Source organism: Bubalus bubalis, chromosome 1 (genome assembly GCF_019923935.1).
Source record: "Bubalus bubalis isolate 160015118507 breed Murrah chromosome 1, NDDB_SH_1, whole genome shotgun sequence".
Classification (NCBI taxonomy): domain Eukaryota; kingdom Metazoa; phylum Chordata; class Mammalia; order Artiodactyla; family Bovidae; genus Bubalus; species Bubalus bubalis.
In genome coordinates, this window is record NC_059157.1 from 89,821,634 (window position 1) to 89,838,933 (window position 17,300).

At 40.3% G+C, this 17,300-nt stretch overlaps 1 protein-coding gene across 3 annotated transcripts in view; it reads left to right on the top strand.

Moving 5' to 3' along the window:
• CMSS1 (cms1 ribosomal small subunit homolog) overlaps positions 1–17,300 on the top strand; it is a 389,262-nt gene that overhangs the window by 339,512 nt on the left and 32,450 nt on the right. For all 3 annotated transcript variants that reach the window (XM_025282546.3, XM_025282542.3, XM_025282539.3), the window contains one exon: positions 9,718–9,806. In XM_025282546.3, the coding sequence (XP_025138331.3) occupies positions 9,718–9,806 (89 nt within the window). The remainder of the gene's footprint in view (positions 1–9,717; positions 9,807–17,300) is intronic.

The window sequence follows — 17,300 nt, forward strand, 5'->3', positions numbered from 1 at the left end:
TAATTAACACAGTAATTATTATTATCTATAAAACTGGAAGAAAGAAAAAAAACACTTAACTAAAAAGCAAAACAAACAAAAACATATACAGGACAGGCTCCTCATAAAGGGGTAAAACACCCAAAACTATAAGAGCCTGATCTCTTGTGTAAACGCTCACACTTAAGCATGGCTGTGGTGACGGCAAAAAAGAACCTTTAATGCATGAGGGTGCCATGGAACCCAATGATAATAACACAGTCCTTTTTTTGAGCAAAACAGTGTTCTAAATGCTCTACACATATTAACTCATTTAATTCACATGTCAATCTTACAAGATGGGCACTGTTACTATTAATATGATCTCTGTTTTACAGAGGTGGAGATGGAAGCACTTGCTCAAGGTTAATGAGAGAACATACCAGGATTTGGATCTAATTGGTTTTTATTCAGTTTGCTCTTAACCATCATGCAATGTGGGCTTCCCGGGTGGTGCTAGTGTAAAGAATCTGCTTGTCAGTGCAGGAGACACAGGGATGAGGGTTCGATCCCTGAGTTGGAAAGATCCCCTTGAGGAGGGCCTGGCAACCCACTCCAGTATTCTCGCCTGGAGAATCCCATGGACAGAGGAGCCTGGAGAGCTACAGTCCATGGGGTCATAAAGAGTCAGACACAACTGAACAACTAACACTTTCACTTTTCCCTGACCTGTAACATTATGTTAGTTCCCAGTCCACAACATAGTGATTACATAGTTCTATACATTACAGCTTGCAATGTATAGTTAAAAGTAACTGGCAGCAAATTGTGTAGTGTTTAAGATCCCCATAGAAGGTGAAGTATTTTTCTTTGGTCATGTATTTTTGAGGTGGTGTTATTGGTCTTAGTACTTTACCTTCTTTCAGAGTTTTAAAATGACAACAGTTTAGAGTTGTACCATCTAACTTTAAAGTTTTCTGTGGAAACTGGAAACATATTTTATAAACAAAGTCTGGAACTGTTGCTAGGGACATCTTCAGCTATGAAAATAGGAACTTTATTGGAACATTATTGGCTGTAGCAGTTGCCACTGGAAACAGCAAAATTTAATGGGAAAAGGGATTCCCCACCCCATTCCCCATTCCAGTTGAGAATGCAAGGAAAGCTTCTGATGGGAAGAACTAACTCACAGGGGACTTACATTCAGAAGCATTTGTTTTCTCAAATCTTTTGGAGAAAGGAAGAGAACATCTTAAAGAGCCTGAGAATTGGAAAAGGTGAATCATGCCCAGTTTCTCGCTGCATATGCAAATGAAAAAGAAACAGATGGTACCTCAGAAAAATGAAACAAAATCAGAGAGACATATGCCATGCTAATGTAAAATCTAATGAACCACCAGTAGGCTACAGAAGACTTTGAGTGGTCCAGTGTCCCTGTATCCAAGGTGGGGACTCTGCGATCAGAAAAGGCCAGGAGGCTAAAGATTGAACCTGCCCAGGCCTCTCAGAGTAGCACTTCCATACAGCCAGGTGCCCTGGATTGGGCACAGTAGACTTGGCCTAGGGTTTGCTATTCCTCCTGCTGCTGATCAAGTAATTCTTCATTTGCATGCTGGATCCTGTTCTTTTCTCAGCATTTCCTTTAACCAGTGAAAGTTGCAGCTCTTTGCTAGAGTATAGCCTTAAGATATTGTTGTTTCTATTTTTGGAAGGTCTCTACATGGGTGGCGATGGGGGGGAGGACATGACTTGTGTGGAATTTTAGAAGATGGGACTAAGATTTTGATAGAGAAGGAAAAATTACAAGAGATAAAGGGAGAAGCAGGTGTTCTGAACACCCAGAGTCAATGAGAGGTCCACCTCCAGATGTCAGATTCTTTTCTGGCATGGACTCATTGATTGTAAGCCCTTACTTTTTGGCATACCTATAGTAATTATTTTGGATGGAGCTTCCTTCACTGTATGACTGTTACTGTACCTGGAGTCAGAATTGAGAGCCCTCTTCTGTCATTGGCTACATTTCCCACTGTTTCTGCCCTCCCTTCCTCCTCCTCCTCTCCCCCGTCCCCTGTCCTCTGCACGCCCCTTCCCCTGCCCTGTGTTATTTGCTTTGGGCCTTCACTGAGTTCACTTTTCACAGGGTCCTGTTCTTTGGATGTGGGAATTGTGTTCCTTCTCAGTGATGCTGGTGGGAGTCCCTTAATGAGCTGGGAACACGCATGGTTCTTGAAGAGTAGTTCCCAGCCTGGCCTCGCCTGGCCAAATAAAACATTCTGGTTCCTAGGGATGAGTAATTTTAGCAAAACACTTTAGACTGTTGAACTACAGCTGTGTCTCCAACGTGAGTTTTCAGTGTGTAAGCTGACTACCTCTAGAAATATAGAATACTCCTCCCCAAATTAGTGAATTTGAACTAAATTAGAGATGGATTTTTTAAAACAAGATGGCTCCCTACATAAGGATAAAAGGAAGATTCAACCTACAGGAACTTGTAACAGTTCTACACTTGGATATATCTAATATACCTATTAGATGTGTAACTAAAAACTGATAGAATTATTAGAAAACATGAAGAACTTCAAAATAAGAGTGGAAGATGTTAATATACATGTCAGTAATTGCCATTGAGCCACCAGGGAAGCCCAGCTGATAAAACATAAAAATTCATAAATATATAGCAGATTTGAAAAACATAATTAAGTCTATCCATAATCCTGTATAGAACTGTGCCCCTAACAATTAGATACTGCATATTCTATTAAAAAATTTTTTTAATAGATTGTGTATGGAAGCAGATGGTTACTTATGTGGTGATGATTTCATAATGTATGCAAATATCAAACTACTATGTAATTTACCTGAAATCAATGTGATATTGTATGTCAACTATTTAAAAAATATATAAATATATGTTAAATAAATATTTATCTACTAGGTTAGGAGCTGGCAAACTATGACCCACAGACCAAATCCAACCCGGAGTATTTTTGTTAATAAAGTTTATCAGAAAACAGCCACACCCAATCATTTACATACTGTCTAGGGCTGATTTTGCATAATAGCAGAATCCAGTAATTACTGACAGAGACCTTATTGCTCTGCAAATCCTCCTACAGTTATCTTCTATGTGGCCCTAAAAACCTAAAAAGTGCACTGATCCCTGTGCTAGAAAATAAAACAAGTCTTTCATTAAAAAGTCTTATTAAATAAGTCTTTTATTAAAAACTGCAGGCCATTTTTCCAACCACAATATAACAAAAAGGTAACTTTAAAAAAAATCGGTTTGGAAATATAACAATACACTTCTAAATAACTCATCAGTCAAAGAAAGTCATTATAGAGTCTTTAAAAATATTTAGAATTAAATAATAATGAAAATGCTATAATATTAAAATGTATGGTATTCAGATTAAGTTATAAAGTGTTAAGAAAATATATGGACTTCCCCGTGGCCCAAGAGGTAAAGAATCCACCAGCAATGCAGAAGACACAGAAGGCAAGGGTTCAGTCCCTGGGTCAGGAAGATCCCCTGGAGAAGGATATGGCAACCCCCTCCAGTATTCTTGTTTGAAAAATCTCATGGACAGAAGAGCCTGATGGGTTACAGTCCAAAGGGTCGCAAAGCGTTGCACACAACTGAACGACTAAGCACACACACACAAGAAATTTTATATCCTTAATGCTTACATCAGATGAAGGAAAACAGTGGGCTAAAGATCCAGCTACAAAAATTAAGAACTCAATAGAGTATACTTAAAGGAAAGAATCTTAATTAGTGCACTAGAAATCAAAGAAGCAATAGAAAGCATAATAAAGAACCTAGTTGTTTTTGTTTTTTTTTTAAGAAATACATCTCCAAGATAGAACAAGAAAAATAGGTTGCAAATTAAAAATGCGAGAAAAGAATAAAGAAAACATATATACATATAATAATCACCCCTCTCCAATAAATTTGAAAAGTAAAACAACAAATTACCTAGAAAAATATTATTTACCAAAATTGAGTAAAAAAATGAAATATCTAAATAATTATATAACCATTAGAAATTGAAGCATTTGTTAAAACATACCCACAAAAAGAATACTACACTCTGCTTCTTTTACTAACAGATTTTACCAAATATCAATAAACAGGTCATCTTAACTATATACAAATATTTCAGAGAACAGAAAATGAGGAGACATTCCCAACTCTTATGAAGTTAAAAAAAGTGAAAGTGTTAGTTGCTCAGTCATGTCTGACTTTTTGCAACCCCATGGACTGTAACCTACCAGGCTCCTCTGTCCATGGAATTCTCCTGGCAAGAATACTAGAGAGGGTAGCCATTCTCTTCTCCAGGGGTGTTCCCCACCCAGGGATTGAATCCATGTCTCCTGCTTGCAGGCAGATTTTTTACCATCTGTGCCACCAGGGAAGCCCTTTTATGAAGCTAACATAACCTCAATACTTAAACCAGACAAGAACAATACTAGGAAGGAAAATTAGGTAAATAAATGTCTAAAATAAAATGGTAGCCAAAATATAACCAACATTATTAAAAAAGAAATATATCTTGACAAATTGGGATTTATCCTAGGAATAGCAAGAATGGTTTATTTAATATTAGACAACATATTTTTACAGTTTTCCACATTAACAGATTATAGGAGAAGCCCATATGATCATCTCAATAAATGCAAAAACAAGAAGCATTGCATTAAGCTTAACACCTCTTCATGGTTTTAAAATAAAAGGACAAACAAACCTCTTAGCAAACAGAATAGAAGGAAACATCATTTAGCAAAACATTTAGCTATAAGCACCATCTTCTCATGCAAGGGTAGTGTGAGGGTTAAGCTTGTAGACTCAGACATTAAAAACTTAGCTTCTATCGTTATTTTTTAAAGTTGGGCTTATTGAGGAATAATTTACATAGTAAAATTAACCCATTTTTGTGTATGATTCCATGAGTTTTTTGTAATGCAATCCACTCCAGTATTCTTGTCTGGAGAATCCCATAAACAGAGGAGCCTGGCAGGCTACAGTCCATAGGGTCACAAAGAGTCAGTAACTATTGATCTGTTTTTTATTCCTATAGTTTTGCCTTCTCCAGTACCACACATTATATAGCCTTTTGATTCTGGCTTCTTTTGCTTAGCGTCATGCTTTTGAAACTTACCAGGTTGTGTGTTTCAGGAATTTATTCTGCTGAGAAAATATGAGAACCATAGGGGAGTTAAGCAGGTCTATAGCTAGGGTAGATCTAGGTTTTTGTGAGGCCTGAATCTTTTGCAGTTTGGCAGGGTGGGGCCTCTTAGAAAAAGAATACAAAATTACAGATACAAAATAAGATATGAAAGACATTGTTTTAAATAAGAAAGCATAACAGTACTGTTATGAACACAAGAATTCTGAAAAGTTTTATTTTATTCATTTTCATTAGATAAGAAAAAAATGTGTTTTTTTTAAATTGTAAAATGCTTTATCTTATGTATTCCTATATGAGAGAGACTTTCCGTTTTGAACACACAAAATGAGAACCTAATTTTCTGCTTAGTTTTACATTTCTGGTGATTAGAAGAATTTTCCACTGACTAGTTTCTGGTTTCATTCATCCCAAACCTGCTTTCTCCTCCACTTCCTGCATCATTCCAAGGAAGGAGGCTACAGGTGTGTTTGTGTTACAATCCACAACTTCTGGCCCTGTACACTTTGTGTCAGATGTCTGGTAAGTTGGCAAAGGGTGGTAGGAATATTCCTGGAAACGTTCGTACACCAGGACAGGCTGCAGTAGTTTAACTATAGGCTTTATGATTATGAGCCTTATTATAAGGTTATATTATGATATTTCATTAAACTCAGAGTCTGTCCAATCATCTCCCTCTAAGTGGATCCCCAGAATGCTCACTCCAGCTCCAATATCACTCACTAGGATAGCGACAGAGATGAGTTCTGAGTGGAAATAGACAGTGGTCTATTGTATTTATTTTAATCCCCATATATCTTTATTTTGGTAATTTTTAAAGAAAAATTATCCATGATCCACTGCCAGTACTCTCCCTAGGGCCTTGAAGGAGTCCATGCAGGCAAATACTTAGAAGCTTACAGAAGTTGCTGAGAAATTGGATTTCTGATACTTCTCATGAAGAGGACAAAGACAGGGATTGAAGGAAAAATATATGTGCAACTTTTAATTTTAGCTTTTTGCTCTTTTCGCCTGGGGTTGAAAAAGAACAGTGTACTTGACTCCACTTCTGGAAGAGTTTAACAAATCCCATCTGGTCATGTCCTTTTCTTTTTTTTAATGTAGACCCTCAGGGATTTGGAGACAAAACGGCACCGTCTTGGGGACTCCACTCCATGGGCTGAGTCAGCCACTGGGACTGAGTGGCGCAGTCCTGGCTTCAATTCCTCAAATGCCAGCAGTCCTGGAGGAATCTAGATGCTGGAGCCAGGCTGGCTAGATTGGGTCCCCATGCTGTTCTTGTCATACTTTCTTAATGGAAATCACAGAACTAGCATCTTTACTTCAGAAGAGCAGTTTTCTTTTTGGAACTAAAAAGCATCACAGGCTAAAGAAACAACTAATTTATTCAACCTTTGTCTGATATTAATATCTGATATATATAAATATGATGTTAATATAAGCTGATATTAATAAAATCAATAGAGTATAATGTATTAATATAACCCCTGCTTTTTTATCGATATTTACATGTTACATTTCATCCATCATTTTGCTTTTAGCTATACTGTTATATTTGAGATAAGTTTCATATAAATAGCATATAGGTGCATGCATGCTCAGTCATGTCCGACTCTTTGCAACTCCATGGACTATAGCCTGGCTGGCTCCTCTGTCCATGGAATATTCTAGGCAAGAATACTGGAGTGGCTTGCCATTTCCTACTCCAGGGGATCTTCCTGACCCAGGAACCGAACCCGCGTCTCCTACATTACAGTCAGGTTCTTTACCACAGAGCCATCCGGGAAGCCCCAGCATGTAGTTAGGTCATGTTTTTTAATCCACTTTGTCAGTCTCTGTCTTTAAATTGATGTGTTTAGATCATTTAAATTTATATAATTATTGATATGTTGGGATTCAAGTCTGTAATTTTATTTCATCTTTTCTGTTATTTGCTATTTCTTGTTTATCGTTCCTGCCTTCTTGTGAGTTACTTGAGCTTTTGAGAATTCTGTTTTGATTTGTCTTAATATTTTTGAGTGTACTTCTTTGTATAGCTTTTTTAGTGGTTGCTGAAACACTATGTAGGTGTTGGCCTCATTACCACTGGGCAGTATGGAGAGTCCTGATTCTCTACTAGGCTTTCTCTGACCCTAGTGGGAAAGAGAGGTACCCTTCATCACTGCCGGGAGGAGGGGTAAGTCCAGGCTCACACGTTCTCCACGAACTGCACCGGTGGTGGTGGTGCTGGAGAACAGGGCTTTCCCACAACCCTTCAGGGGGGAGAATCTCTTCAGGAGTTCAGGCCCTACTTGACCACTTCTGACCACCACCCTCATGGAAGGTGGAAGAGAAGTAGGGGTGCCCCGTTACAGCCAGACAAAGGTGGAAGGCTTGTTTCCCCACTCAGCCTTTGCTGGGGTAGGCAGGGTCACAGCTTTTCTGTTGTGTTTGGCTGGAATCAAGTAGTTGTTATCTAAAGGTTTTCAGTCTTGGTAGGCTGTCCTTTTCCTGGTCATTTTGTTAAATATAGCATACTTTTATTGGGGCTTTTTTTTCTGTTCACACTTAGCATTTCCAAGTTACTAGCTTCTTTAGCTCCAAGTCTGAGATAATGAGCTAAAAGAAAATCTACTGAGTTCACCACTGTGTTGTTCCCTGGGCCTCAAGGTCCCTAGCCCGTCTGACTTCTCTCCACCTTTCAGAGATTTCCTCTGTTTGTTTTATGTATAATGTTCAGGGGTTTTCGCTGTAACTTAACAGGAGGAATAGGGGAAACTATGACTACTACTACTTTCTTCCCAGAAGCAGTTCTATAAATACGTTTAGTGCCAACTTAATCATTCATTTAAAAAGCCCTGTTAATCTTCTACCTGCTACTGCTTGATTGGGTAGAGTCCTTTTTTTCACTCTACACAGTTATTAAGCAAGATTCTCCTGAAAAACAGAAGCAATAGGGAAATAGATATCTTTGCTACATATCTATCTATATTTATTGTTCTCTCTCTTTGTCTCTCTGTCGTGTGTGTGTGTGTGTGTGTGTGTGTGTAAAGGAGTTAGCTCATGCAGTTATGGAGGCTGTCAAGCCCCAAGATCAGCAGCGTGGACCGACAAGCTGGCCACCCTGGAGAGCCAATTGTTTAGGTGCAATTCTAGTTAGAAGGCTTTGAGAAACAGGAGAGCTGATGGTATAGTTCCAGCTCATTGGCCTGCAGGCTCCAGATCCAGGAAGAGCCAAATGTTTCATTTCAAGTCCAAAGGCAGAAAAAATTATCTTACTCAGGGTGGGTCATACTTTTAGTTCTATTCCAGCCATACCTGATGGGATATATCCTTCCACATTAGGGAGGGCAGTCTGCTTTATTCAGTCCACCCATTCAGATGTTAATCTCAACCAGAAACACCTACAGAGAAACATCTAGAGTAATGTTTGACCAAATATCTGGACCACCCTGTGGCCCAATCAAGTTGATACATAAAACTAACCATCTCAAGACTACCGGACTAGTTAATCTGTACCTAAATATGAATTCTGACCAGTATTACTCAAGACTCATATTTTGGGCTTTGAGATGTACAGAAAAACTCAAAAGGAGTGAGTGAAGTCTTTCAAAGATTCAAAAATGTATTCAGATAGAACAGCCACTAAAATCTGGAAGACAGGATAGCATTATGGGAAGTATGGAGAAGGCAATGGCACCCCACTCCAATACTCTTACCTGGAAAATCCCATGGATGGAAGAGCCTGGTAGGCTGCAGTCCATGGGGTTGCTAAGAGTCGGACATGACTGAGCGACTTCACTTTCACTTTTCACTTTCATGCATTGGAGAAGGAAATGGCAACCCACTCCAGTGTTCTTGCCTGGAGAATCCCAGGGACGGGGGAGCCTGGTGGGCTGCCGTCTATGGGGTCGCACAGAGTCGGACACGACTGAAGTGACTTAGTATAGCATAGCATAGCATGGGAAGTAAAAAAACCTGTGCTTGCCATGTTTCTTCAAGAGAGCTTTTTAAACAGAAAAATTGTTAAAAACTTTTTTTTCCTGATTCTTAGGATAAGAATTTACTTTTTCCAGTGCTGAAAGATTTTATAAATTTAAAATAAGAATTTCTCATGATGTATAATCCTTTTGTCACGTTTTCTTTCGTTACCCCTGGGGCCAACACACAGGTGTTGAGAGCTGGCTTGTTCTCCGTACAGGCAGCATCACTTGTGGGGGAAGACCTTGGACTCAGATAGATCTGGGTTCCCAGGTGTGTGACCTAGGGCAAATTACTTTATCCCTGCAAGCAACAACTTTTCTATCTGAAAATGAAGAGTTCAACCATGCAACTCAGTGTGTGTTCCTTAATTAAACAGTCTCAGTTTTAGACATCTGAATAATCTTCATTTGTGCAGTTTTATAAATAACACTGCCACCTTGGTTCTTCAATTGCTATCTTCATTTTGGATCATTTTCTTAAATTCAGCTTCTTAGAGGTGAAATTAATGAGTCAAGGGACAGGACCTTCTGAAAAGATGGTACCAAGATTATTCTAGAAATGGGAGAAAGAGAGGGGTGCTTTTCTAATTTTTAATCTTTATGTTTCCTAGGAGCATCAGATGGTGAAGGAGGAGGAGACACGGAAATGACTCAGCAGGAGACAGCTCCAGGTCCTGCCCTGTCAAAGAAAGTCAAACCGGTGAGAGTCACAATTGTTGGCTCTGAAATCAGCCTCTTCTTCCCTTCTGCAGCGTTCCCTGTGTTCTAGTGCCAGTTGTGGGTGGGGTTGAGGGAAGCTACCTTCTCTACCTTTGAAAGAGTCAGGCTTCATTAATTACAGACCAGCAAGGTAAATTTTCCCTCTAGTGGTTTTTTGTTTTGTTTTGTTTTTTTAATAATAGAAATGTATTGTATAATAATGATATCTCAGATTCTTGTAGTATATTTTTACCAAAGACCCAGCCTTATTCTTTTGGGTATTGTTCCTAGGAGGAGACAAATAGCATAAATATAGGCAAGATGAGCCCCACACCATACACGATCACAGGGCCAAACCATGCTGTGAGGAGGCTCTCGGGGCCTCATGACTATCTAGCATCATGTCTGTTGTGTGAATTCCTATCAGGGATTCTCCACCTTCGTATTACCACAGGTGGGAATCTGATAAACTTTGCTCCTTGGACTTTTGATCTTTTATTGCCTTTTCTTTCTTTTTATTGGCCTCTCACATCCATTTTCAGCTTTTTCACCTTATGTGTCCCTCCAACCGAATTGGCAACCATGTGTGATTTTTAAAGGACTACCTACTGTCAGTCCAAAGTCACCATCTCCTTCTCAGGAATGATTTGTGATCTTATTCATTGTTGTGTATTCACTAAATCACGTCCTACTCTTTGCGACCCTCTGGACTGTAGCCCGCCAGGCTCCTCTGTTCTTGGGACTTCCTGGGCAAGACTACTTGGAGTGGGTTGCTATTTCCTTCTCTGGGAGATCTTCCCAACCCAGGGATCAAACCCGGGTTTCCTGCTTTGGGAGGCAGATTCTTTACCACTGAGCCACCAGGGAAGCCCATTCTCATTGTAGGTGGCCCTAAACTCATTCCGCTACAGGGTGACTCTACCCAAAGTTTGTGACCAGGCTTAGGATAATTGTAGGAAGCAGTTTTTGCATTGTGGTGACCTGCAAGCTGTGATTCCTTGGGCAAGTTAAACTCTCTGTGCCTCATCTCTCTATTGGTAAAATGGTGTTAATTGTATTTTCTTCACAGAGTTGCTGTGGGGATTAAATGATTAATACTTATTAAGCTCTTTAAACAGTGGTTGGCAAAGAATAAGCACTGAAGTGATAAATATTATAATGAAATATACTTCAGGTCTTTTATTTTTTCTTTGTGGGGTGGGGGATGCAGAAAAAGTTACATAGTTAATGTATAGTCCATCTTGGTTTTCTCTCCAGCCATTAAATATTTAACTCCAACGTCCTGTATAAATTTCAGTTTTAACCATTCTAAGACCTACAGGTTAACATCTTTAGCTTTTCAATTTATTTCACCAAGATGGGGTTTGATTTTTATCTTAACTTACTCCACTGACCACACCATAGTCATGCCTTCTTTAACCTCCACCTCTAATCGGTGCCTCCATACAGAACTTGTTTCCCAGTATCCTTTGTAGCCCATTGACTTTCTTTTTCCTTACTTTCTCCCTTGATTTTCTTTTTGATTTCACCTCACTTTTTCTGGGCTCTTTGGTGAAAGAATAAATTGGCATTAATAAACTCACTCAGGTCTGAATCTTTACTGTCTTTTTATTGGCAGAGCCTTCGCCTTGCTGAATATCCACCTATTTTTTACCTTCTTCCTCCTTGAGTCTTCTTTTCCCACGATCAAGTTAGATAAATGACAGAGAACCACAGGAAGAAAAGAGAAAAATTGAGGAAGAAAAAGTTAAACACATTCTTAATTGCCATGAGCATTCACCTATCTTTCAGCAACCCAAGTTTCAACAACAATAAAACAATTGGTTGAGCACTCGGCACAGGCGCTGTGTAAGGTCATGACTCACAATCATCACAGCTGCCCTGGGAGGGCAGGGAGATCCCATTTGACAAAGAACCTGAAGCTCAGAGCGAGGGGTACCAGGAGTCATGACCCATTTGACTGCCTTCAAGGCACCCCCTGAGGGATGACTCTGCTTCCAGTTCCCTTTCCACATGTCCTTCCTCATTCAGCTTGGAAAAATTAGATGTGCTGTGTCATCAACTGCTTTGTTGGTCACATACCATTGGTATTTTCTGCTAAGGGAAAAAAAAAAAAATCACAAAAAATTAAGATTTGACTGTTCATTTTAACCTCTTTCACCCTGCTCTGATTGCTTTTGCTAACAAATCGCTTTAAAGAATCAAGGTCCTAGGTAGACACAGTGCCCTAATCACTCTCCCAGGCCTATCTTTACTGCCCTGATCAGAGATTCACACAGGGATCTCCTTGTGCCCTCTGCCTTATTTAAGTGTTATCCATCTCACTCCCTGGTCTCCCCACCAGGCTGTACACCTCTGCGCATCTCCACTGCCCCTGGCACAGAACCTTCCCTGAACTGACACTCATTTGTGAAAAGGAAGCATGAATGACTAGACTGGAATCCCACTCTTCCCATCTCAACCCTTCATGTCCCAGCTGTGAGGCATCAGCCCCCTGACTGCTGCCAGTGGAGCTCCCTGACCCTTGTCCTGTCATCAGCCCCTCCTTGAAGGACCCCCCACCGTGATACTAGAGCTGGGAATCTTTCCTCTTCCGGCCCTAATACCACACAGTCCCTCAAGCTCCTCTCTGGCCTCCCTGTCCTGTCTCCTGATGCTCTGCTCCCTCTGGAACTCATCTCACCACCCCAAGGACTACCTTTTTGTCAGGCTGACTGTGCTTTCTTGAGTCCTTCTCGATAAACAGCTCGTCCATAAGCACCTTAGGAACCAGCATTTCATTTGGGTCCACTGTGGTAACCTAGCACAGCCATAGGTGCGTGATTCGTTTGGTGCATATAACCAAGTATTGGTTTTCTAACAGTAATTTTATTTTTTTTTCCTGGATAAAAAAGAAAAATAAAAGAAATTATTTTTTGCTATATTTACGTTTTGAATTTTTTTTCAAATTCGCTTAGTTGTTTGCTGTTCTTTAAGGTTTTTTGTTTGTTTTGTTTTTTTTAAACCTGGGTAGTAGCTGCCTGGCCTTCTGCTGCTAGCTGTAATGTGCATTTAGACTTTAATATCACCAGGCGAGAGTATGTGTCCAGTTGGATAGTGTTCCCTCCTTTGCCATAACTGGGCCTGCATTTCTCTTCCTGAGTCTACATCTCCCATCTGTCCAGTTTTTCAAGCAGCAGATTTATAACTTTATAAAAGTTTTTTACCCTTACAGCTACATCATCTCTAGCAACCATTTTACATCTGAATAATCATCCTTGGCCTCCTTAATAATGTGAGTATAAAGATTTGCCAAGAGTTCTTTTTTTTTTTTCCAAATACTGCTTCCAAAATAAATCATGAACTCCCCTACTTCTAGAGATTGCATCACCCTCTTTCCTCCTCAACATCAGTCATTTCAGAGCCAACCCTAGTGACTTTGTAATTACGGTTCCCAGAATGTAATCCCTTATGAGGGATTTCGTGACTTTTCATTGATGCCTCCATGATGTCAGTAGCCTTTTAATGGTTCCATGACCCATCCTCTCCCCCTCAGAGACCACACTGAAATTTTTTCTTGAACTAGCTTTTTGTTTATCTCCTTGGATCATAAAAGAATCTTCAGCAAGAGTACTTATCACTTTCCCCTCTTACTTACCTTTCTCACTGCAGCATATTTTTACTAATTATTTTTACAGTGATCACTTCATATCTCTCCTGCTCTTTAACTTCAGTATTATTCTTGATGAAGAAAAAAGAGGACTGTGTCGTGTCCACTCTCTGATTTACCTTCTTCCTTTCCATATGGTGTCTCAATTCTCTCTCTCTTTCTTGTTGCATAACAAATTACCTCCAAAGTTAGTAGCTTAAAACAGAAAAGATTCCTCATCTCAGTCTCTGTTACCTATATCTCATCAGTCGTCAGTCAGGTTATAAGCTGAAGGTTAGTGGCTCCATTGTGAAGAATCCTCCTCAAAACTCATTCAGGTGGCTGTTGGCAGGCCTCACTTCCTCATCCTCCATCAGAGGGCAGACAGACTAAAAACCACAATCACAGAAAACTAACCAATCTAATCACATGGACCACAGCCTTGTCTAACTCAATGAAACTATGAGCCATGCCGTGTAGGGCCACCCAAGACGGACGGGTCATGGTGGAGAATTCTGACAAAATGTGGTCCACTGGACCACTGGCAAACCACTTCAGTATTCTTGCCTTGAGAACCCCATGAACAGTATGAAAAGGCAAAAAGATAGGACACTGAAAGATAAACTCCCTGGGTCAGTAGGTGCCCAGTATCAAACTGGAGATCAGTGGAGAAATAACTCCAGAAAGAATGAAGAGATGGAGCCAAAGCAAAACCAACACCCAGGTGTGGATGTGACTGGTGATGGAAGCAAGGTCCGATGCTGTAAAGAGCAATATTGCACAGGAACCTGGAATGTTAGGTCCCTGAATCAAGGCAAATTGAAAGTGGTCAAACAGGAGATGGCAAGAGTGAATGTCAACATTTTAGGAATCCGTGAACTAAAATGGACTGGAATGGGTGAATTTAACTCAGATGACCATTATATCTACTACTGTGGGCAAGAATCCCTTAGAGGAAATGGAGTAGCCATCATAGTCAACAAAAAAGTCCGAAATGCAGTACTTGGATGCAATCTCAAAAACGACAGAATCACAGTAATCCAAGTCTATGCCCCAACCAGAAGTGCTGAAGAAGCTGAAGTTGAATGGTTCTATGAATACCTACAAGACCTTTTAGAACTAACACCCAAAGAAGATGTCCTTTTCATTATAGGGGACTGCAATGCAAAAGTAGGAAGTCAAGAAACACCTGGAGTAACAGGCAAACTTGGCCTTGGAGTACAGAATGAAACAGGGCAAAGACTAATAGAGTTCTGCCAAAAGAACGCACTGGTCATAGCAAACACCCTCTTCCAACAACACAAGAGATGACTCTACACATGGACATCACCAGATAGTCAACACCAAAATCAGCTTGATTATATTCTTTGCAGCCAAAGATGGAGAAGCTCTATACAATCAGCAAAAACAAGACCAGGAGCTGACTGGCTCAGATCATGAACTCCTTATTGCCATATTCAGACTTAAAGAAAGTAGGCAAAACCACTAGACCATTTAGGTATGACCTAAATCAAATCCCTAACGATTATACAGTGAAATGAGAAATAGATTTAAGGGACTAGATCTGATAGATAGAGTGCCTGATGAACTATGGACGGAGGTTCGTGACATTGCACAGGAGACAGGAATCAAGACAATCCCAAGAAAAAGAAATGCAAAAAAGCAAAATGGCTGTCTGAGGAGGCCTTACAAATAGCTCTGAAAAGAAGAGAAGCAAAAAGCAAAGGAGAAAAGGAAAGATATACCCATTTGAATGCAGAGTTCCAAAGAATAGAAAGAGAGATAATAAAGCCTCCCTCAGTGATCAGTGCAAAGAAATAGAGGAAAACAATAGAATGGGAAAGACTAGAGATCTCTTTAAGAACATTAGAGATACCAAGGGAACATTTCATGCAAAGATGGGCTCAATTAAGGACAGAAATTGTATGGACCTAACAGAGAGAGTGAAGTTGCTCAGTCGTGTCTGACTCTTTGTGACCCCATGGACTGTAGCCTACAAGGCTCCTCTGTCCGTGGAATTTTCCAGCCAAGAGTACTGGTGTGGGTTGCCATTTCCTTCTCCAGGGGTGGACCTAAAAGAAGCAGAAGATATTAAGAAAAGGTGGCAAGAATACACAGAAGAACTGTACAAAAAAGATCTTCATGACCCAGATAACAACAATGGTGTGATCAGTCACCTAGAGCCAGACATCCTAGCATGTGAGTCAATTGGGCCTTAGGAAGCATCACTATGAACAAAGCTAGTGGAGGTGATGGAATTCCAGTTGAGCTATTTCAGATTCTCCAAGATGATGCTGTGAAAGTGCTGCACTCAATATGCCAGCAAATTTGGAAAACTCAGCAGTGGCTACAGGACTGGAAAAGGTCCGTTTTCAGTCCAATCCCAAAAAAAGGCAATGCCAAAGAATGTTCAAACTACTGCACAATTGTACTCATCTCACACACTAGCAAAGTAATGCTCAAAATTCTCCAAGCCAGGCTTCAGCAGTACATGAATTGTGAACTTCCAGATGTTCAAGCTGGTTTTGAAATGGCAGAGGAACCAGAGATCAAATTGCCAATATCCACTGGATCATCGAAAAAGCAAGAGAGCTCCAGAAAAACATCTATTTCTGCTTTATTGACTATACCAAAGCCTTTGACTGTGTGGATCACAATAAACTGTGGAAAATTCTGAAAGAGATGGGAATACCAGACCACCTGACCTGCCCCTTGAGAAGCCTGTATGCATGCAGGTCAGGAAGCAACAGTTAGAACTGGACATGGAACAACAGACTGGTTCCAAATCGGGAAAGGAGTACATCAAGGCTGTATATTGTCACCCTGCTTATTTAACGTATATGCAGAGTACATCATGAGAAACGCTGGGCTGGATGAAGCACAAGCTGGAATCAAGATTGCCTGGAGAAATATCAATAACCTCAGATATGCAGATGACACCACCCTTATGGCTGAAAGTGAAGAAGAACTAAAGAGCCTCTTGATGAAAGTGAAAGAGGAGAGTGAAAAAGTTGGCTTAAAGCTCAACATTCAGAAAACGAAGATCATGGCATCTGGTCCCATCACTTCATGGGAAATAGATGGGGAAACAGTGTCAGACTTTATTTTTGGGGGCTCCAAAATCAATGCAGATGGTGACTGCAGCCATGAAATTAAAAGGCCCTTACTCCTTAAAAAGAAAGTTATGACCAACCTAAACAGCATATTAAAAAGCAGAGGCATTACTTTGCCAACAAAGGTCCATCTAGTCACAGCTATGGTTTTTCACAGTAGTCATGTATGGATGTGAGAGTTGGACTATAAAGAAAGATGAGCACTGAAGAATTGATGCTTTTAAACTGTGGTGCTGAAGAAGACTCTTGAGAGTCCCTTGGGATTTTTTTGTCCCTTTTTTGCAAGGAGATCCAACCAGTCCATTCTAAAGGAGATCAGTCCTGAGTGTTCATTGGAAGGACTGATGCTGAAGCCGAAACTCCAATACTTTGGCCACCTGATGCGAAGACCTGACTCATTGGAAAAGACCCTGATGCTGGGAAAGATTGAAGGCAGGAGAAGAAGGGGATGACAGAGGATGATATGGTTGGATGGCATCACCAACTCAATGGACATGAGTTTGGGTAAACTCCGGGAGTTGGTGATAGACAGGGAGTCCTGGTGTGCTGCAGTCCATGGGGTCACAAAGAGTTGGACACAACTGAGTAACTGAACTGAACTGAACTTCCTCATCAAGTGAGCCTTTCCTTAGGGCTGCCTCACAACATTGCCCCTGGCTTTCTCCAGGCCACATGACCCATGAGGGAGTGATCAAGATCATTCAAGACTGAAACCAGAACTAATCTCAGACTCACTCAGAACTGACATCACATC